The 22,812-nt window shown below is 43.0% G+C and overlaps 1 protein-coding gene across 4 annotated transcripts; it reads right to left on the reverse strand.

The window, feature by feature from the left end:
- Positions 1-1,401: 1,401 nt before the first annotated feature.
- smoc2 (SPARC related modular calcium binding 2) lies at positions 1,402-22,472 on the reverse strand. Of its 4 annotated transcripts, none has more exons than XM_058652363.1 (13): positions 21,775-22,472; positions 16,653-16,815; positions 14,480-14,586; positions 14,211-14,310; positions 13,429-13,473; positions 11,241-11,321; positions 9,727-9,801; positions 8,061-8,247; positions 6,762-6,844; positions 2,514-2,613; positions 2,176-2,423; positions 1,988-2,022; positions 1,402-1,883 (listed from the first exon to the last, which is right to left on the reverse strand). In XM_058652363.1, exons 1-13 carry the CDS (start codon positions 21,847-21,849, stop codon positions 1,860-1,862), a joined length of 1,323 nt encoding a protein of 440 aa, XP_058508346.1. In that variant the 5' UTR covers positions 21,850-22,472; the 3' UTR covers positions 1,402-1,859. The 4 variants fall into 4 exon arrangements, with proteins under 4 accessions (XP_058508346.1, XP_058508345.1, XP_058508348.1 ...); XM_058652362.1 differs by having other exon boundaries at positions 1,988-2,025; positions 21,775-22,470; XM_058652365.1 differs by having other exon boundaries at positions 1,988-2,025; positions 11,241-11,288; positions 13,438-13,473; positions 21,775-22,469.
- Between the last annotated feature and the right edge of the window lie 340 nt (positions 22,473-22,812).

The following is a 22,812-nucleotide window of genomic DNA, read 5'->3' on the forward strand; positions in this document are numbered from 1 at the left end:
TGTGTCTATAGTCTGAGCAGGCAAATCAGGGAAAACCAAACGATTTCCCCAGTAGATAAAATGATAATGAATGATGAGGGTTGAGGGGCTGCTGGTGCCCTATGTGGGGAAATGTGGGGTACATCCTGGAAGGGTTGCCAGTCCATCACAGGGACTGCACATGGAGGCAAACAACCATTCACACTCACACCTACTTTCAAGTCAGAGTGACCAATTAACCTCTGCATGTCTTTGGACTGTGGGAGGAAACCGGAGTGCCCGGAGAAAACCAACACACACAGGGAGAACATGCAACTCCATGCAGCCATGCCCTTGTTTGGACCTTTTTGCTGCAAGGTAACAGTGCTAACCACTATTCCGCCATGTGGGCCCAAACAATTGTAGCTGTTCATAAAGGCAGGGTAGGCAGTACAGTTATAAGCAATTTTTTTACAGAGGGACAAACATTTATACATCTCTGCCAGTTTGGGGGGATTAATTCTGTTCTGTTGCTGTGGCTGGAGAAAGTGCTTAAAAAGGCCATAGGTTATCCATGTCTAATCCACCATTTTAGAGCAGACAGTGATAATCTCTCCTCTGTTCTCCTGGGGTGTTAAAACCAGACCATTAGGCTGGATTATTTCACAGACCAGAAACTAATGTGTTAATCATAAATTAGAGGCTAAGCCTGAGTGAGCAGGTCAGTCTGAGGTTAGTCCCCCTGCACTATAGGGGACTTTCTGTGTGAAAAGCCATGGCTTAACACTTAGTAGCCCCAACATAATCAGGCAGGAACAATGTACAGTACTGTGTAATGTGTCAAAGCTACCTTATGATGAATGTTAAGAAAGAATCTATTCAATCCTCTGTGACTCTTTAAATGTACATTCGCCGTATACATGTGAGCATACGTTATGCAAATACATCTTAACACGTTATATGACGTTATATGAGCCAGTGCAGATACACATGCACTGGCTCATATAACGCCCTTTTAACGGGCACTCACATGACAAACAGCTGAGATAAGTCCATTTATCTGTCTTCAGTCTACATGGGGAATCTTTGACAAGAACAGAAATAAATACCATTCAGGTTTTTTTTCCCATTCTAAAATTATGCCGCAGGGGAACTGGCATGCTGTCTTAAAAGGGGATGATACACGACCTTTGCTATGTGTGACTAATACTTGGCTCCTAAAGACAAACAAAGGTATTTTATTAAAGATCCAGCAAGAAAAAACAAAATAACAGACATTATAACATTTACATAATGGAACAGAAAACATAAAAGACTAATTGGATGAGAGAGAATCTAATCCCTGATTCATCATCTTAGGCACATTAAGACTGGCTGACTCAAAGAGCACAGCATTTTACAAAAGAGTTCTTTATTTCTAATAAACAATGAATAAATGTGATGTAGGATGTTTTTTTCTTTATGATTTAATGATGAAAAACATTCATTCAAACTGCTGTACAGAGCACAGGAAACGATGCTATATTTCAGGACATGATCAATCTAAATTATTGTAGCAGTGATTCAAACATCATTAATATGACAGGACAGGTACAATGGGAGAAGGGGCACAAAAATGAAACATCAAACAATAAGACTTGTTCAACTTTGAAAAAAAAAAACAACATTTTTTTAGATACACAAAGGACACATACATTGTATGTGTTAAATCATTTTTGTTTGTCAGGACATAAAAAGCTAACTACATCATTCACAGATTCAGCAGTCTGTTTAAATACCTTATTTCTACAAAGTGAATTTACATTTCTTTTAAAGTACAAAGTGCAAATACTATGGTTCCCATTATTGCCGATTGGTGAGGGCACATTCTCCATGCAGGAGGGGAAATCTCAGTTGTGGGCTTAGCCTTGCCTCTTGGACTGATTCTGAGGAGAGGGAATTAAAGTGACAACATTTTTAATGACATTCCTGAATATGTCATCACTGACAGAGCTTGAACAATGCATTTTGAGAGGAGACATTAACTTACTAGTTTACTGGAGGATACGCCTTCTCCTGCTTTGGCTGCTGTGAGATATAAAAACAGATAGATACGTAAACAGGCACAATATGAAGACTACTACAAAAATATTCTTCATTATTTCAAACAGATGCAGCCTAAAGGGAAATCCATTGCTTTTTCACTGCTAAACATTTGATTAAGATTGTTCTACTCACCATCTTCTTTGGTCACCCCGAGGCAGCCCATCAACTCCTGCAGTGAAAGCGCCTTGTCATTGCTGATGTCGCAATACTCAACAAACTTCTTCACACACTTCTTTGGCTTGGATTTCTTGCGCAGGAAGCGTTTGAAAGGCTTAATCTCCTTCTTTCCAATGTCCCCACTGGAGTTTTTGTCCAGCTGGCTGAAATACCAGTGGACCACCCTCTCTTCCAGGGTGTGGCTGGGGTCGGGCTCGGCCATCCTAAATGACGGACATCATTAGATACAGTCAATTGTCCATTTGTGCCTTATTGTAAATGACTGAGCCCACTGGTATACTGTTGCGACATACCTTCCGGCTGACGCTGGATCTGTGACAGCGTGCACCATGTCTGTTGACAGCGCATCAAGAACACTTGTCAGGAACTCTGTTTTCTTTGCCCCAGGACAGCCTGGAAAATAAACCACAGATGCGTATACAGTTCATTTGGAAGCAAGGATTGTCATCAAACACAGAAAAAATGTGCATTACAGCATTGAACATGTGTGTTAGGGTGGAATGCTGCTGTCATAGGTGTCCTGAAAACATGTTTGGGGAGGGACGTCGTAACAGCCGGTGTAGTTTTAATGTGAACAGCACATAAAGTCAGCAGAGGAGAAAATATACCCAAACAAGACTTTCACAGTTGTCTTTAACTCCCTCCCATAAAGTGTCAGACCTCCCCTCATGTGGAGCAGGAAGAGAGTTCCCTGCCAATCATCCTGGAGGCCCCTGAGTGGTTTTGACAGCCTGGGGCACAGAAGATGTCACAGAATATTGTATGTATGGACAAGAGGGTCCATTCAGCACCTGAGACTCACCTGACACATCAAGGGGATCAAATAGAGTCTCGACTTATAGGATTTTATCTGACTGATGTCTGATTTAAAGGTATGTATCAGAGATTAACAGCCACAGCAGCCGATCTTTAATATGTGGTGTGATTACTATTTGAAATATCAGACATAATTAACCCATCATCCTATGAGGGTAAATCTATCACTAACTGCCCGACTAAAACTGACAGAAAAGCATTATTTCATGCAGACTGATGGCTTGAAAAGGTAAGGTAAAATCAGGGACAACTGGAGTGGAATGACCCTAATGATAGTAATTGTCTGTTAGGCCACAAGAGTGATGCAGAGGTTGTTCTGGAAGAGCTGAAGGCAATGGAAGCCTGAGAGATTCCTGGATTCCTCTGGGCTCTCCTCTGCTTTCTCACAGGTTAACTTCCTTCTGCTCTTCTGCCTGCAGAGAACAAGAAATTCTCTTTTTATGGCCCAGGCCTGCGGGGCCAGATTCTCTTGTGTTGCAGATAATAGCATGCTTTGCCTCTCTCTAACAGGTGGCGACCAGCATCGGTGTAAACACCCAGCACCCAGCCTCCACTCCACCTTTCCCAAGTAGCACAGGGCTCTGGCAACCTGCGCCAAGCTGAGGACTAAAATATTCACATGTTCCAGTCTCCTTTACATGCTGAACAGACTTGTAGTTAAGTTTTAGTGGGTCCTCCCAGGCCCGAGTCCAGTAAAATATCTGACCTACCTGTCAATGGCCAAACTGGTGCTTTTCTGAGCTTTTTGTGGTAAATGAGTCTAGACAGCCACACAATTGCACCGTCAGAAGGCAAAGTGTTTTTATCTGGCCCCTGACTGTAGAGAGATTTGTGGGATGGAAGTTGGACATGAAGCTCAGTGTTTTTCAATGAGAGCATATGTCCTTTCCATAATGCTGCAGGAATTCAAGCATGTCTGCAGCTCATTCAAATTGGGGAGCCACCATTAAGGGTACAGTCCTTCCCTCTTGGCAGCAAGAGTGTTTCTTGTGGGGGCGGGACGGATCAGCTTCTGTCTGTCTGGGCACTGTTTCGCTGAAGGGCAGGACACAAATGTTCCTGCTGCCATTCAGAGGAAATTGAGTCTGGCCATTTTCCGTTCAGTTCAAGGCTGTGGCAGCAAACGTCTGCTGCCTTACTTTGCAATGATTATAATTATGTAATGTCTGCATTTGACCAGATACGGGGTGGAATCGAGCTGAGAAAAGCCTCAAGTGATTACATTTTCTTGCTGAAAATCTCAACATCTACGCCATTCTACACAAACCCCCATAATTCTGGTGCCCTTGGTCGGAAAGTGTACTTTATATTTGCATGTGTGTGACCCTGTGTTAGTGTCAGACAGAAGCAGTGTTTTTCTATGCAGCCATATGGGTCAGGGTCCTGTCAGCACTGCCTCAGTGCTATCCCATGAGTCTGCTCTGTGCAGAGAGCTGAATATACTGCTTAACTCTCCTGCTGCTTTTAGAGCGAGTTGTTCCTATCTTGCCTCGTTCCCCCATAAACCTCTCAACACCTGTGCTGCAACAGCAAATAAGCTGCAGCAACAAGAAGGCAACATTTATAATTATCCCAGCTCCGTATACTGCAGCAACAGGGTTTACAGCTGTTGATGCAATTTCACAGAGAGAAAATAAGATGCTGTATTTTCTGAGAATAATTGGAGACCTGGGTGATATGTTGCAGGTTTCATTTAAATGTTTACAATGAAGTGTGTGTACTTGTATGAGTGACTGTGTAAGCTGATTGCTGTTTGGTTTTTTTGTTGTTGTCCCACAGCACAGTGTTTATGAAGGTGTTTTTTTGGGCTTATGGTCTTTCTCATGGGATAGTTGCATTTTCCGCCACAGTGTCATTTTCCCTGCTCCATAGATTAGTAAAAATATTTACCAGTGCTGCCACTGGAAGGCAAAGACCAGGAGCATGTATTGGTCTGAGGAACATTCATCTGTGACAGCCAATCTCACTGTTTTATACACACGATACAAAAGTCCTTGAGTGCTGCTCTGCTACTAAACGCAGCACCTGCGAGCAGAGAGCACAGCTCTGGTCTGGCAAACTCTTAAATAAACAGTAATGGATGGGACAGAAACAGTGGCAGCTCTGTTCATCCGCTGCTGGATTATTAACATGTTTACCAAAACCACCAAAAAAGGCAAGTTTGCCAGGCAGCACTCAGCTTTACACTGTGATTTGGTTGTCAGCATCACCTGCAAGCTATAACTTCACTTTGCACTGGTTTTATGGCCAGCCATGCCTGATGACTGACACAAATGAATAAGGATGACATGTACCATTGAGAATTTATAAGTGTAATGAAAATAAAGCTGAACAGACGGCACTCACTGCACTGTAAAACTGTGTTGCTTATAACATACAGTTTGAGAAAGAGCTTCATTTATCATTGTCATTAAAACAGATGCTTCAGATAACAATAGGTTTCCAAATACAGATAAAATGCCACAATATTAAACCCAACATCAACATAAAGAAGCCTTTAACAGGCAGATAATACCCCCTGAAATGCTTAAAAACATGGATTTTGATGCACATATAAAAATTAATCACAGCTTGGGCTCAGTTTAATATTTGAGGCGTTTAGCAGACGCATCGCAAATAAGCGGCACAAAATTGTGAATCATTTGGAGGGCGGATTTTCAGAGTCCCGCTCACATTCACGTCGAACGCGGTGCAAAAACAGACATATTTTGATTTTACAAATACAGTAACACCTGCTATACTAGGTCAGATAAATTATGTTTTACTCCTTATATGCATTTCTTCAAATCTATCATACATACTTTACAGCACTTTAAATCATTAAAACACATCTTTATTTATTTATATTTAACTCATTGGCTGCCATTGACTGCTATAGATGTCAATTCGGCCACTGCATTGAAAATGGCTGGCAGCCAATGACCTTTCACGGCCCACTTGCAGTACCGCCATGGCTCACTAGGGGGCCGTGGCCCACACTTTGGGAATCACTGCCTCAGGGACTGTTGGTGGTCTCATAGCATCACAGAGACCAGTGGTGTGGGTAGAACACAGACATTGCAATGTGAAATTGAGTTATTTTGTGAAGCCATTCGACCACAGTGACCAGCCCTCTAAGTGAATTAATTGCTTTTAGATAATTGCCGAAATTATCTCGACTATTTCAATTTATTGTGACATTTGTGTGACTTCATTTCTCTATCTAATTGTAAATTGCCCTCAAACATACAATGTTTTCACAATTTAAAGTGTCAAATCCAGACAAGCAAACGGTTATCTATCAAAGCAAACACAGTCTCACCTGCAACTAAACCGACCCCATCCCAAAGTGCCCTCCTGCCCTCAATTTACTTATCTACACAGTTGTCAGTCTTTCTATCACTACCTGTCTCTGGCATCCTATTATCCATTATCTCCACCTCTCCTCCCTGCTGTCTCTCCTCCATGATATCGTCCCACTATCCTCCGTCTTCCATGTCAGTTTAAGAGTAATCCTGCCCCCGATCCGTCTCTGTCTCCTTGCTTATTGACCAGTGAGGGGCAGTATCTGGTAATCCTCAACTCATTATCAAGCATTTCCTTGACCACCAGTGCTTATAGTGTCTCTCTCTCTCACACACACACGCAGACACACACACACACACTGTTATCACAACCTTGGAGGCACCGCAGCAATTTGAGGTCTACTACTTTGCTGCTTCTTGGTCCAGTCTTTGGAGACCTACCTTGGAGATGTCTGCTTCTGTAATGGTCCTTGGGTTTAGTTGGGTGAGCCCTCGCATTGCCATCACACTTTGGCTGTTCATACCTGTAACAGAACACACCATGTGAGAAAACGCCAATTCATTCAAAGTTGAAGTGGATATAAAGACGTCTTAAACAGTCTTTTCCAGAATGATAAAAGAGAGAAACCCCATGTTTTCCAATTACTCCCTAACAGTTCAGTCTCTGGGATTCAAATAATTGTTATGTGGCAAACCAGAGGCTGTGAAAGACTTCCAGAAGAGGGGAAGGATTTGCAGCTGGTATGAGGACAGAAAGAAGGAGGGGCAGTGCAAAAAGTGTGAGATAGAGGGAGAGAGGCAGACAGGCTGTCAGAGAGCGTGGGACACAAGGAAGCTTTCACAGCCTCCCTTGTTGTGGAGCTGATGAAGTCCCAACTGCTGCTGTGTGAAGAGAGCAGAAGCTGCTCTGGGACAAGGAGAGAGAAGGGGGGAAAGTCCATGCTTCCATATGTGTGCTAATGTGGTGTCTGGCACTCTGCCTGGAGACTTGTTAATTTGATACCCAGCCTCCCTGCTCAATAAGAGTGCACCAGCGCCTCACTCTGCCAGTCTGACTGACCTCTGACCTGCTGCTTCTCAAACCACTGAGTTGCTCTGTCTCATCAGTGGTGGCCATGTCTGTCTGCATGATAATGTCACACTTATGGGCATTTTCTGAGCATCAAAGTCAGAGTCAGATTTCCTTTTCCCCCGCCTCTCTTTCCTCTAATTAAGACTGTAGTGCTAAACCTTTAAATATAAATGCACACATAGCGATGTGTTTTAAGTCAAAACTGCCAAAGGGAAGGCAGAGACATAACAGCTATGCTAGTGAAGCCAGATGGTGAGATGGTAGCAAACGGTTGGAATAGGAATCTAGAGTTGTGCGTTCAGAAAGCTCACGCTCACCTGAGGAGTGGGGAAAGTCTGATGTCACTGCTCATTGTGCACCGGAGCTTTAACGTGACTAATTTTGCATAATTATGAAGCCTCAGAAGACGATGGAGCAAGACGATGCTTAGTATTCAGTGAGCCAACAATGGTCATGCAACTGGGTCATCCAGTTTGGACAGCCTCCCTGTCAGTTGGTCATTCTGCTGTGTTAACGTGGCTAATGATCAGTTACCCTCTCTGTGTAACAACCGGCTGCTTTGTTTGCCAAAGGGAACAGAGCAATAAATTCCACAAATCTCTGCAAATTTGGGGAAAAGTAGATTAAAGATAAGCCACCAAATATTGCACGGGTGAACTTTCTCTCACCTGGTGGAGGTGCCAGGAATGGGGCGACCAGTGTCCACCAGCACACACCAGCAGTAGCCGGTGGACGGGTGGCATTGGACCGGCTTGTACAGTCCTCCATGGGCACAGTCTGGTATGAAGACAGCATCGTTCTTGTGCTGCCTCGCCTCTTCTTGGGCAGACTGCTGCTCTTGGTCACATGATGAGGCTGAAGAGAGGAGTCACAGGTTAAAAATGAAATCAGCAGATCTCTAAGCGGATTGTCTCACACACATTTTTACTTTCGTGGTCACATTAATCACATTAAAGTATGACCCGGCTCTGTGGGTTTTATTTTTAGCCTTACTGTAATAGTATTTCCTTATTATCACACTATGACGTTGTTATTTATGTAAAGTGTTACCAAATGATTTCAGCTGAATGAAGAAAGGTGCTCACAGCCGCGCTCTCATTACAATGCTACAAAATCCCAGAGCTGGAGGAGGACGACTAAGAGGAGGAGGATGAGTGTTTGGAGACAGTGTGTGTAGACTGCTGTATCAGGCCCCCGTGGCACTGTTTACGGACATTAACGGGCTAATGACTACGTACAGCTCCCTATGCCCCAAGTTAAGTAAATATTTGGACACTCAACTGCCCTCTGTGGATGTGTGTGTGTGTGTGTGACAGAGAAAGAAACAGACGGGACAAAAGCAGAACGGTGGTCAGCCAGACTTTTGCTTTCACACACCTACACACAGTGACTCAGTACTGCTGGGTAAAGTAGCAGGGATCTATATGTTTACACATGGAAAAAATGCAGTGCTCTAGGAACTTCATTAGAAAGACGGGGCTTTGCAGAGCCCCACCAGGATCTAATCAGACTTTTTTTGTGCGTAGTCGCCTGAATCTCTGGAGTGAGGTTCTCCAACAGAGATTTGAATATTAAACTCATGGTTTTTTCAGGCTATGAAGGCTTTCATCACCACGCTGTCCCTTTCTTTGGTGCTTGCCTCGAGGCTCGGAAGCTACTGTGGGATTATGGATATGCCTTTTCTTTGTTTATTTTCATTAGAGATCTTTACCCACACAAAAGAGACCAAATGAAATGCCTCCCCGGTTTCTCAACCGACTTGCTTCGCTCCAGTTCCTCCGTATGGGCTCTCTTTGTTGTTTTTTTTTTTTCTTTTCACCCCAATAGCCCAAAGAGCACATGGTAATCAAATCCATCAATGCTGCATTTCTCAGGCTTTTTTTATTGGTTGTAAATTATGATAATGAGATTCACACACAAATGCGCATATGCACACAGGGTTCTCATCTTTAAGATGGGCTCAAAATAATTTCTCCAAGTGCACAAAAAAATAAATAAATCTGCTTATCTGTACAACGCAAACAAGCATGTGTTCAACAGGAGAGCAGAATGGAGTAGCTAACAGAATAGGACATCCTGTGTTTGTGCCATGTGCTGATAATTAAAGATACGCCGCAATGGAGAGAACCACAGAGAAGCAGATCCTCAAAGCCTACTGCACTCCAACACCAAGATGTATTGGTTTCACAAGCCACCATCTGTCCTTAAAAGACAGGAAAAGCCTCAAACCATGATTGCTCACACAAGTAGGAAAAACAGAGAGCGTGCTTTCAGTTGAGGTTTGCAAACACCCCATCGCCTTCATTAAAGAAAAAAGTGGTCTTTGAAACTCACATGGTGCTCTGGTTCTATTGTTCTGTCGACTGCGAACCTGCTCAGTCCACAGAGTGGGGTACTGGGAAATGATGTCTGAAAGAAATCACCGAGACAGCTTTATTAGCTTCAATTGAAAACACACTCGTTTATATGTGAGCCAAACCTGCTGGTTCCAAAACTCACAGACTGTAAAAAGCACATCAAGGTTATCGTCTCTCATACTGCTGCTGTAGACATGCAGAATAAATTACATATGACAGTTGTGTCCATAAAAATACAGCAGGAGAAACAGAAGTAAGTAAACTGCAACTACGGGTCTCAATCTGTCTTTTCAAATAATCTCATCAAATCATAAAACAGTCCATGGAAAATACAACAGGGCTCAAATGCAACTTTGCAACATCTGTTTGGCCCAAGTGACAGTGATTGATTTTCTTCACTGCATGAGAAATGTAGGATGTTGTTTTCTTGTGTATTTCTGTCCAGTCGTTTGTTTTTATCTTTGCTTTTGTTTTGGTACTTTGAAGTTGTTGTTTCCTGTATTATCATTGCTGTTGACATGGCAGCTTCTATTAATGTTCAATGTTTGACAAGTTGCAAATTCAGTCTAGTAACTGTGTTTATTCTTATCCTGCTTTTCACACATGGACGACAGATGAAAACCTGCCTTTTGGCAAAAACTCACACATATATATATATATATATATATATATATATATATATATGTATACATGTATGTATATATATATGTATGCATATTTACAGAATTGTCTATAGAAGTGTGGTAATATTATGGTATTAATAAAAAAAAGGTTAATATTACAGTTATTTCCAAAGTTTTATTCAGGTAATGATAATGAGAATTACTGTTACTGTAATACTGATATTAAAAATTGTCCATTATTATTACCAAGCTAATGGCGATTACTACAGAAATACAATGGCATTGCCATAATATTACTTCCCTATTACAAATTATTACCATACTATTTTTAGTGTACTATAGAGTACAAAGTACCTGTAAAATAAAGTGTTAGCAATTTGGACTAAGTTAATACTCCCAATCCAATCCAATCCAACGTTATTTATAAAGCACTTTAAAAACAACAACAGCTGAAACAAAGTGCTGTACATCAGAGATAAATAAAATAAATGTATAATATGACAAGTAAGAATGTTATATAATATAAAAAATACTCCAACTGTGTAAAAGTAAAACTGATTAACAGCATTAATACCCTTTCACACATAATAAACTGTTTTTGCATGAACCTATATTTTATAATTGGCCACAGTGGTGCTATTCAACAAAAATGACATAGTCTCTCTCTCTCTAGGAATCGTTAAATATTCTCAATATAAAAATGTGTTACAATCATATTTTCCTTAAGGCTTTCCTTAACTATGAGGCTCTTTTTCCCTTTTAAGGTCAGGATTTGGTTTGGAGTCAGTCAGTGGCGTCTCAGTAAACACAGACAGAAGATCAAACATTATTTTAGCTCACAGTTTGACAAAAAAAAAAAAGAGCTCACCTTCTTCATCTGCAGTGGGATGTGGATCCACCACTAGTCCAGTCTCATCTGCATTTAGAATGGAGAATATTTGCAAGGAGACTACAATTACGAGAGTAAGCTAGATTACAGAATATTGAACTATGTGAGATTTGCACATTGCCCGGGCCAAGAAGGACGGAGACAGAAGTAGAGGTGATGACAATTAGAGATGTCCGTGAGAGTTGAACGATGAAAGTGGTGACTTGGAGTAAGAAGAAAAAAATAGTGGTCATATGTTCCCATAACTGCTTCATGCAACAGGAGAGATCATTACGCTACTGAAGACAGATTGAGGTCAGTTTTAATGAATGTGGAGCGGATGAGGATCAGTGGTCCCCGATGATCTTCTCCATCCTTTCATTGCCTGCATTTTAGTTTTGAAAGCTGTGTGAAGGTGGGACACACACACACACACACACACATAGGGTTAAGGACCCAGAAGCCAAGTATGAGATGAACAAATTAACAGTGGGAGAATCGAGCTCAGTGTTTGTTTGGCCTCTGTTTGTATGATTTGTGGTGGGAGGGAGATGGGGACTGAGGTTTTGAGCAGCTTAGGGGTAAAACCACGGCCGTAGGTGTGGTTAACCTCAGTGTGGGTCACTCAATCTGCACAAAGTAAAGCTCTGTTAATGCATGAGTCAGGGCATCTCTAATACAGTCACTGGATTAAGCTTAACTTCGTTTCTTAAACAAAGAATTCTCCATTGCAAAATCAGGATTTTACATCCAGTATTTGTTGTGCCAGCCATTCATCTGCTCAGTGGATAAAAATATATAAGCATGACAGACTGAGGCAGACCTGTTATTACTCAGCTCACTAAACGGATGGAAATGTCATTTGAAAAAGTGTCTTTATGATTTGGATTTACTATAAACCACTAGTGACCTCTCTTTACTTTGCAGCCTTTTACATGACTGTAACACCTCCTTTAGCATCTGCCAGGAAAGCCCCACACCATTTGTGGTCAAATGGCATTAGTTTTACTGCTGTTTGTCCGTCGTCAGCTGCTAATTTGTCAAGTTAAGCACCAGAATTGGGTTTATGGTAAAAAAAGGTTTATGTATGAACTTTACCAAATATTATAATAATAAAAGTGTTGCAATGGCTGCTGTAAAATGCTTGATAGGCTTCTGCGAAATGAAAATATTGATACAATCACTGTTATTTTCAGTGCTGGCACACCACAATACTACAGTTTATTCTGCTTTTTACCACTCTGTTTATTCAACCAGTTCAGACTGAACCGCAACCCCCCTCCATGTCCTTCTTTCCTTATTCCCTCAACTACAATTCTTGCTTCTCTCTCAAATTTTTGCATTCCCACATGATCTATGTGTAATGAGATGGCTGGGCTCAGGCAGACACCATATCCAAGACTGTTTACAGAGACAGAGGTAATGTAAACATAAATGTCACATTAACGGGGAATAACCTATGTGACAAACACAGGAGGATGGACACACACGTTTCTCTCTCAAACACATATTCATACATACAGTACGGACATACACACACACACGACCATATAAGGAATCAACTGAAATGACAAATCACATCAGTTCAACAAATAATCTCTAAATGCAGCCGGAGGAAAACATAGTGGTTCTGTGTCTGGAAGAAGGTTTATGTTGATGAGAGACAGAATCAATATATGGAGGAGAAATAAAGAGTAAATGTTTCCTTGTGTCTGTTGCTGCAAAAGAACGAAAGACAAAGGGGAGGAAAAGTTAGAGAAGAGTTTCTGATGTCATTGTTCTTCCATTCTGGCTGCCTCCTGGATGTTTGGCTGCCTGGTAAATACAACAGGCGGTTATAGGTGCTGTACGCTGGCGGTATGCATTAAAACTCACCACAGCTTCTCTCTTAAGACTTGTTACTCAATAACAGCCTGCTTTTATATCAGCCTTCAGGCAGCTCACTCGCTCTTGCATTGACAAAATATTAGGGAGACAAGCTGTAACAAGCGACCTGCCTGCTACATATCCAACACAGATGCAGGAAAACAGGCAAGAGGAACACATGAATACGGAGATGTACATGCACGAGTAAATACGCACACACACACACACACACATGCACATGAACAAACGTGGAAGCACACATGCACGTATTAGGAGTCATTATGCCTCTCAAAGTGTTTTTTTCCTCGATTTGCAGTCTCACCTGCTTTACCTGGCTCTCGTGTGGTCGCCCTCTCTTGTTTGGATCCTGAAAAAACAAGTTGAAATCAACTCAGATATTCATCACCAGACAAGTTTTTTATGTTGAGACAGAAGATTATAAATATTTGGCCTCATTTTGAGACACAGGAACAAACAAGCACATTGGCAAATAACTATTAACTATATAAAAGTAATTAATTTTGAGTGTTTGAGTGACGTAAAGTCATTTTTAAACTGAATGTATACAGCGATATCTGTTCAGCCGGGCAGTTTTAACCAGTGCTGCTAGACTATTCTGAGAAAGCTGAAAGTTCCGTGGCAGCCCCACAGAGAAGCGCGGGGATGACATGTGGCATTGGTTATTTGATTGTTTGGCAGACACCATCCTCTAAGAACACATTCAACACTTTCATTTAGTTGCTCAGCTATGCAGCAAGGGTTTTTCTATTAGGCTTATTTACACCACAGCTCCAGGCCTTGGACAGCGCTCAGTCCTCGGGTGGCCCTCAAACCCTGTGGCCGCGAGTCAAGTTGCTGACCATTTTCTCACAGGACTCCCAAACACACAAACACAGAGAGAATGTCATGCTACGCTATACTGCATCTCGATGCATCATCATTGCTTCATAACGTTACACAAACCACATGACTGAAAATCTGCCATTTAAAATGTCAAACATGGGGCTTATTGAAAAACTTTATGTCTGCACAAGTGCAGTGAACTGCTTATTACAGCAAAAGTTTACCATTGCGAGACAAGTTGCGGGGATTTTTTTTACCCACCTTGGCATCGGGGCTTTTTATTGGCCACTGCTGAGCCGCTGATGGGTCTGCCATTGGGTGTGACACACCAACAGTATCCAGTGTAACTGTGGCACTGAACCTGCAATCAAAATAGTATGAAAAACACAAAGCCAACACATGCTAAACCAGAAATGACATTTATTTTAATTTAATAATGAAGGAGCCTTCACATTAAATACATTAATAATAACACAAATTAATAGAAAATTGTTATTTTATGTTTATGGGTGTTTTATTTGTTTCATTACCTCACTGTATGTACCATCAGGGTTGCATACAGGCACAAAGACCTGTGGGAAGACCTTCTTGGCCTGCTGCTCTGTGTACTTCTTCTCTGCTACACATCTGGATGTATCTGAGGAGCACCACAAATCACCACAATCACTACACATCACAGAGACCCATGGTTCAACCCACAGCTCAACTATTTTCTTATGCCGCACAACTATGAAACCAACACTTAAAAAAGTCAGTGAAAGATGTTGAATCTCACAGATGATGAAGAATGAAAGCGAAATGCAGGGAGAGACGGAGAGGAAACAATTCAAGACATTTCAGCGGCGGTAGATACTTGTGTGGCTGGGAATAGAACCAACACCCACGGTCTTATTAGGAGCAAGTCAGGCAAGCCTGCACAATGCCTGGTGGTAAAGCCATTACTGAGCGAAGCAGCTCATGCTGCTACTGTAGAACATTCCAGTCACTCAAGAAAAGGGCTGATGCACAAGGAAAAGCTGACCCTTCCTTAATGTCTCCGAGTCTGTCTCACACTCCTCCTAAACATTGAACATCTCCCACTCCAGCCTCCTCCAAGTAGTCATTGATATAAAGGAGAGGTAAACAATGTTTACCTACACCGATGTCCAAACGTCTTACACCACTTTCCCATTCACTTTCCCCTGAATGGGAAGGGATATTCCATGAATGGGCACTGCACTCACATCGCTCTGTCAGAGACATTGCTCATCCTGTCAATCCACAGCTGCCCCATCTCACCTGACTAACAGCACCAGCTGTGCAAACTCTCAGGAAATGTGGGACAGTAGGTGGTTTAATAGAAACTCGATGTGACACATAAGCTGCCTCGAAATGCTCGTCAGGCTGTCAGGCTCAAATCACATTAAGACAATGACTCATGTTTTTTGGAAGTTTTAAAACATTGAGTTTGGTCAGGAGGCTGCATGTCGCTGGCAAGTCTTTCAATGGGCTGTCCATTAGTCACATGCATGGAAATGTGCCCGGTTTTCTCTCTGGTCTGGGTCTGGTGTGTGTGTGTGTGTGTGTGTGTGTGTGTGTGTCACACTGTCACTGGAGAAAGAGGAGAGGAGAGGAGAGGGGGGAAAGATGCTGGGTGTTTCCGGATGGGGGAAAACAGAAAAGTGAGTTACGCTAAAGTTAGCTCCGGTGGAAAAACCCAAAACCATCGTCTTTCTCCAGGGGGCTCTGACCAAAAAAGCTGACTGGAAAAAATGACAGGACACTTGAATCATCTGAGCGCAGTGATAGAAAACAAATGTGGTGCCAGTCTCAGCATCCTTAACACACAATCCCATCTCTGTGCTTCTAAGGCAGATCTGCCCTCTGGTTTATTTCGGGTGCTGACGCGGCTGCTGCTGCTGTGTCTTTCACTCTGGCTGTCCAGAAGCAGAGGGGGGTCCAAACACTTATACACCCACTGTTATTGACGCATACAAAACGACTTTCATAGACCCTTGTCCCTTTCAGCTTCCTAGCTGGAATCCTCTATTCTGTGTCCCGGCGCTGTCCGCCATATCCAGATGTCCGCTCAGAGACGTTGCCATAGAGACACAGCATGGGCGTGGAATGCATTTCCATCAAATGAGACGTCTTTTTAAGCAACTCTTTTGCTCACGACACCCTCTGCATTAGCAATCTTATAAAATAACACGTAGGGAATAGTGCATTGTCCTCGGTCTGTAGAGCAACTAACTAGTATAGAGTTAGGGCGAACGGTTGGGTGAGAGGATTCTGGGCTCTTCTTTCTAACGACAACAATGAGGGAGTCTGTGAGCTGTCTGACCTCACTGGCTCTCCTTCCCATGTTGCCTTTCATCTCCAGGCCTCCATTGCTCACACATGTACAGCTTTACATCTAGTATCCTGAAAATGAGACCATTCATTCCCAAAAGCATAAAATCAGTAAATCTAAACAGATGGATTGTTTTGACAAATGAATGTCTTTCATTGGCACAAATGGGTGTGAAATGTGAAATGATGAAACCAGTCAGGCAGAAGGACACCCCCCCTCCTACCCACTCTCAGTGTGTCAACCCCACTCATCCACCCAGCGCTCAAAAAATCAATTATGCCGAAGTGAATTTAACCCACAGGTTTCCACCGCGACCCTCGCTGCACATTTGAGAGCATCAGGCTGTGCTGAAGTGTGACTCATGACCTAACCTTTGCATGGCCCTCGGATGACCTCTAGCTGGGGGTCGCGGCACTTGGCTCGAAGGAACTCGCAGCGAGATGTGAAGGTCCTGCCGTCGGAGGCACACAGCGGTTTGCGAGGAGCTCCGCTGCATTCCATGTTGCACTCCTTATCCTGGTCCACCCGCAGGAACTGCATAGGTAAGAAAATAGCAGATAAGAAAAGAAAACAATTGATTAGCCTTTTCTGGGGACCAGTCACCTCCACACCAAAACGTTTTGATCTTCAACATAAGGCGTGATTCTGTAAGAAAACTAGATGTTGGAGTCTGCATCGGGGAAATATGTTTAATCAAAAAGGTAATACACTGGACAAACATTGCCAAATTCATACAAAACATTAATTCAGCCTTTAAGCTGTCATCAGATGTTCATAACCGTCAGAAACACACAATAAAGCACTGATTAACAGCACGCACAATACAAGGACAGCCAGTGTCACTGCAGGCCTGTCAGGGTGCAGCCGTGATTTGTCTTTGTCTAAAGGGCTTGACTGACACTTGGTCGTCTCTTTGTCTGTACCAACAGCTGCACAGGTATTCACCTGGAATCCTTCCCGAGGATGTTTTAGCCATGAAAAAAAAAGAAACAGGGATGGAGACTCCTGGCTGAATGCATCGGATCACCTGTGTCAATGCCACTATTGTATCTTCCACCATTGTATGAAATCTCCTCGCCAGGCCACACAATGAGGTGGTGGTGGTGTGTGTGTGTGTGTGTGTGTGTGTGTGTGATGGGGGGGGGCGGTGAAGGTTGGGGTGGCAACAAGCTGTGACTGCTACAAATGGATGAAAAAGCAAGTGAATGAATGAATGGCTGAATAAACTAGATGTCAAGGAGCTTTGTTCTGCTACAGTGAGTGTTGGATTTTCAAAAAGTTGGCATGATTTATGCAGTTCGCTGGAAAAATGATTGGAAAAACTCCGTGTCCATGTCTATGCAGGTGCTGTTTATCCAAAAATAAATACCACGCAGATTTTTTTTTTGTCTTCTCCTATAATGAAAACATTTGCTTCGTTTCGTGCTTTGTTCAGTTTTTTTCAGTGGATGTACGGTTCCAGAATCTGCCTGAATGGCCTCCGCAACTTTTCTCTGTTTCACACCCATGCGAACACACACACACACACACACACTGTGGACTTACCTTTCTGTGGCACAAAGCAAAGAATCAAAACCCTCGCTTAAAGCTTAAGCCATAAAAATCTGCTATGAGTTATGAAAAGAAAGGGCATGGCAGGGTAGAAGAAGCAAAGGCATGTATCCAGGAGGAGGGCGGGTTGATCAGCAATAAAAGATTTGTTGTGTCTGACATCTTACAAATGAAGTGAGAGATGAGGTTTTGGTGGCAGCACTCAGCATTCAGACAGGTAGGGCTTCAGGGCTACATGCACCTGGAAGAGGGTTGGTAGGAAAGGGGGTGTTGCCCTGGGATGGTGGGGTGGGGGTATAACCCACTCTTTCAACCCTCCTCATAAATCTTCATGGGGGATCAGATAGGCGAGGCCCGTTCAAACACATTGGAAGAGCAGCCGCAGGGAGAGAAAATGAGTCTTTTGGACTGAATCAAATTTTACAACATGCCTTTTCTTCTTTGGATTTTTTTTAAAGATTTGACTGTTGTATAATATATGCATTTGAATGAAATAAAAGTATCCTGACACTGTGTTGGGTGCTGTGTTACACTTGTCAGACAGTGGGAAGAGTGATGAGAGTGGCTAACAGTTATGCTTTTTTCTGAGAGTGGGGAGGCCATTGGAACTTCATCTGTGAGGAAGATGACAGTGATTATTGTGAAGACTTTATTCATCTAATGATTTGGTGAAACACAGATGCCACATTGGGATCTCATCAACTAAGCACCTGTTACCTAAAGGACTATACTTTGATTTTAACTGTTGAAATACACACTTTGGTTTTATCTTTACAGAAGCATATTGTTTCTTGAGTTGGATACTCTAGTTATTTAACAAATAAACAAACTGTTGCTGTAACACCGCCCTGCCCCTCCTTGGTCTCTTAAAAAAAAATTTTTGTTTGCATCATTGCATCTAACTGACAGTCTCCCGTTGCCTCCCTCTTTCCCTGTCCCCCCAAACTCATTAGGACATCCTTCTGCGGCAGTGACCTCTTCTCACCCTCCACTCTGTCTCTCATGGCTCACCCCTTCACATAAAGTCCAGCAGGCGTGACAGCCTGGTCTGAGGACGGGTTTTTGCAAAGGTCCACAATCTTCCAACACCAGTGACGGCTCCGGGGGTGGCTAAGTATGTCCAGCTGTGCTCGGTGGTCGACTGCTATAGCCTCACCACAGTCCACACTGACCACCCGGGTGCTCACACCACACCAGCATTATCAATATCAGCCCTTGCCAGGCAATAGACTGACAACTCAAGCAGAGTCATTCTGCAGCCCAGCGTCCTGCTAAATGTCCACTGTCCCACACATAACAGAATGTGCCAAACGCCTGCTAGTTTATAAAAAGTCTCCAAGAACACAGCACTTTTCTTTAAGTTCTTTGCAATGGAATCGGCCACCCATGAAATCAACCACCCAGATCCACTGTCAGGCAGATGACCACTGCAGCAAAAGATCTGAAGATCAGTGAAAGTAACGAGCGTGAAGGGACTATGGTGTGTTGAGGACCTCTTCCACCTGTGCTCTTCTACTGCCCATCTTTGTGTGTTTGTCCTGTGGTGATAGAGAGGTGAGGCAAAGCTAGAGCCCTGACACTCCCCTGATGTCTCATTCCAGCCTCTTCAGAACAGCATCACTGTCGTGCACAGCAAAACCTTGCAACTGGATGTAACTGGGAGTAACTGGATGACCTTCATTTTAGCTTCCACCCTAATTCATACAAAAGATTCAAACAAGACAGAACACATATTGTGACTCAAATCCATGTATTGCTTAGATCCTTTTCTTTTCCACTTCCAGCCAGCTGCCTCATTCATTCTCTGCGTTTCTTTCTCTTTACTTTGCTCTCTTTCCTTTCATTATACCCCCTTTCTTTCTTTGACCTCTCTTGGATGATGCTTTTTGCATCTGCTCAAATAATACAAGAGGTTGGCAAAAGAATAAGAGACGGGCGAGGGAGGGCGAGACGGGTGGAGTGCAAGGGAAATTTTTCTTTTCCAAGACCAACCAGCATACACATCAAATCTTATTACCTCCTCTTGGCTCTGCTGTATTGTGGGATTGAATGGAGTACGAAGGAGGTGACCCTCCAGCAGAGAGCACATTGTGGACTGATAAGGGCCTTCTGGGCTAGGAGGCCCGCTTCCAGCACCCAAAGAGGCCCCTCACACCGCAGACCAATAGGGTCAATAGGGGCCCCAGCTGAGAGCCGTGGCAAAAGTGTTAAATGGCCTTGGTGGGAGTTTCCTACATGGATGCTATAGGATGCAAAGGGGATCATTAGTTTCCAGCATAGTGGAAAGGGAAGAAAGTGACAGCTTTTAACCAGGCTACTAACTCAATCAAAGGAAAAGCCCTTTAATTGCTATGAAAGATGTTAAAAAGAAAGAGAGGTGCTGTGAAAGGCCACGATGATCATGTGACCATGTGGGTAGGTGCACAATTTTACAAAAGTGGGCGATGAAGCCCATAAGTTATACTAAAATAGCTCAGCACATTTGAAAAAGGGGCAGCCAATGTTTTATGTTCTCTCATCTTTTTCGCGCTATATTTCTTCCTTCCATAAATGACAGACAACGTCTGGTTTATAATTTAATCCGAGCAAATATCCCATATATTTTACTGCCTGCTTTAGCTAAAATATGGCACGGGTACACTCTCTTCAAACCGGCAATGTCATTCAAACAATAAACCGTTAATCACCCACAATGTTCTATAAAACTAGAAGTGCCCCATGTGCTATTCCAATAAAGGTCTAATAAACCACAGTGGAGAAATGTTTCCTTCTTATGGTCACGTCCACAGCATAGTGCACCCTCGCCTGTGCCATATCAAAGCACACCACACAGACAGCTGTATTCTGTGCTGAGTAAATATTACCACCCAGGACCCTTTAATAAGGAAACAATATACATATACACATACACAAAAGAGTATGTGCATGGTGTATCGTGCTGAAAATATAGGGGAGCATCTACCCAGAACACTTCCCACATTCCACAGCTCTGTAGCGCCATCAGGGAGAAAAGATCTGCGACCCTTCACCTGCAGGTTAACAACTCATGGCCATTTGTTTCCAGTTGGATATTAAAGCATCTTCACCCAGATCATAAATAATGGTGCTGGAGGAGGAGGTTGTCACTTCAAACTCTAAATCATGGGGGGGAAGCCTCTGACAGGGCACATTCCGCGCTCTCTGTTATTCCTTCTTCACCATGATACCTGCACTTGACTGTGGCCATGAATTCTCCCTCATCTGCTTTGTAGATGCCTTTTCTTCTGAACCTGAAGAAAAGTGGACATGGTGTATTTTTTTTACTCTTGTAAACAACGTCATGTGCTTTGGTGCCACAGACCCTCTGACTCTAGCACCTCGAGCTCTTTTGGTGCCATAGACCCTCTGACACTAGCACCTTAGTCTCTTAAGGGCCCTTACAAGTACAAGAGTTAATTGGTAGAGGAGCAGATGAGCCAAGATGCTGCAGGGAGGTAAAAACAGACCAGCCGGTAGCTTTGTCCGGTTCTCAGATACAATCTGCAGGAACCTAGACTTCACAACATTTCACATTGTAAACCTCTCTGTTTGATGATATCTTAAGTTATCCCTTATGTGGTAAAATACATTGGTTTCTAATATGTTCTTGTGCTTTGATTTCTGAAAAATAAGGGACATCTGAAAATTCTTATAATGATTACATCTAAAATCATCATAGGATATAAAATTGTTAAAACTGCACTTAAATCACGATATGTATTCATGATTCCGACATACTGTACATTTTTGATAAAGAAAGACCATCAAAGGACACACGGTTGACTATGGCTGGGTTTAGATTGACTTTTTCATGACTGTGAAGAAGAAAAAAGTTTGTCAGTGAGTGTAAACTTTTATGCGTGGAATGTAAAAACATCACATTAAATCGAAGACCGATATTCAAACTTGCGTGGTTCTTCCTACCGTGAGAGCGGAGAACTTTTGAGCGCGTCCGGCGCACAGGAGGCAGAGGAAGACCAGAAGCGGACTGACGCGCATCCTGACGCAGCGCGGTGATAAACTCTCCAAATTACGCACGGTCAAAAATGTAGACTGTGTTGCCTGGACTTCTCCAAAGCACAAATATTGTTTCTGTAAAAAAGATTCAAATGTTTAAAAATCCAGTTGTCCTTGTAAAAAAATAGTCAGTGGAGGAGCAGGGGTTGCTGGTCTGTTTCACTTCGTCTCCTTGGTTTCGTCTGCCAAAACCTTTATGTAGACACTCTCCTTATTTCTGGCAGTGCGATAACCCCCCCGTGTCCCTGACCTTTTCCCTCCCTCGGTGTCTCTTCTCCCTCTTTCCAATTCTACTTGTAATCTCCACACCCCCTCCACACTTGATTTTGTGGACTAGATCCCTTATCGGATGCAGGCAGCTTCCTCGCCGGTAGGTTGGTAGGTGTAGGTTTGGAGGGACTCCGTCTGCTGCTGGTAGCTGAGGCAAACACGTCAGGTATTATTCTCCTGGTTCAACCCCCCCTTTTTCTCTCTTTCAAACCCACAACAATTCCTCTTTCAGGAAACTGTTCTGATGATGGGTCAGGAGGAGACTGGGATGAGAGAAGCTACTGTCTGCTGAGAGAACCAGCAAGGATAAGAAATGCAGTGTGCGCCCAAACACTCCTGCTGCTTGACACCCACCACACGCCCCCCACCTCCCCTCACTCAGGGTTTTTTAATTCCCTCTCCGCCTCATTCTCCAGAGACTTAGTCAAATTATAGAAGCAGCACACAGTAGAGATGAGATGAGACGCCGAGCTGATTCACATTATGATGAAGTTCGGTTTGTAGTGGCATCATGAATTATAATGTTTTAACATAGCCTCTTTTAAAACGGAACATTTCTTGTTAATACACACATTTGTCAGCTTGCTACTATAACGCCACCTAATGGTGCATTCAAGTAGCTACACTTTTTAACAGGCAATGTTAGTTGCATTGTCACCACGGAGTTTACTGTTC

This window comes from Solea solea, chromosome 15, assembly GCF_958295425.1.
Source record: "Solea solea chromosome 15, fSolSol10.1, whole genome shotgun sequence".
Classification (NCBI taxonomy): Eukaryota; Metazoa; Chordata; class Actinopteri; order Pleuronectiformes; family Soleidae; genus Solea; species Solea solea.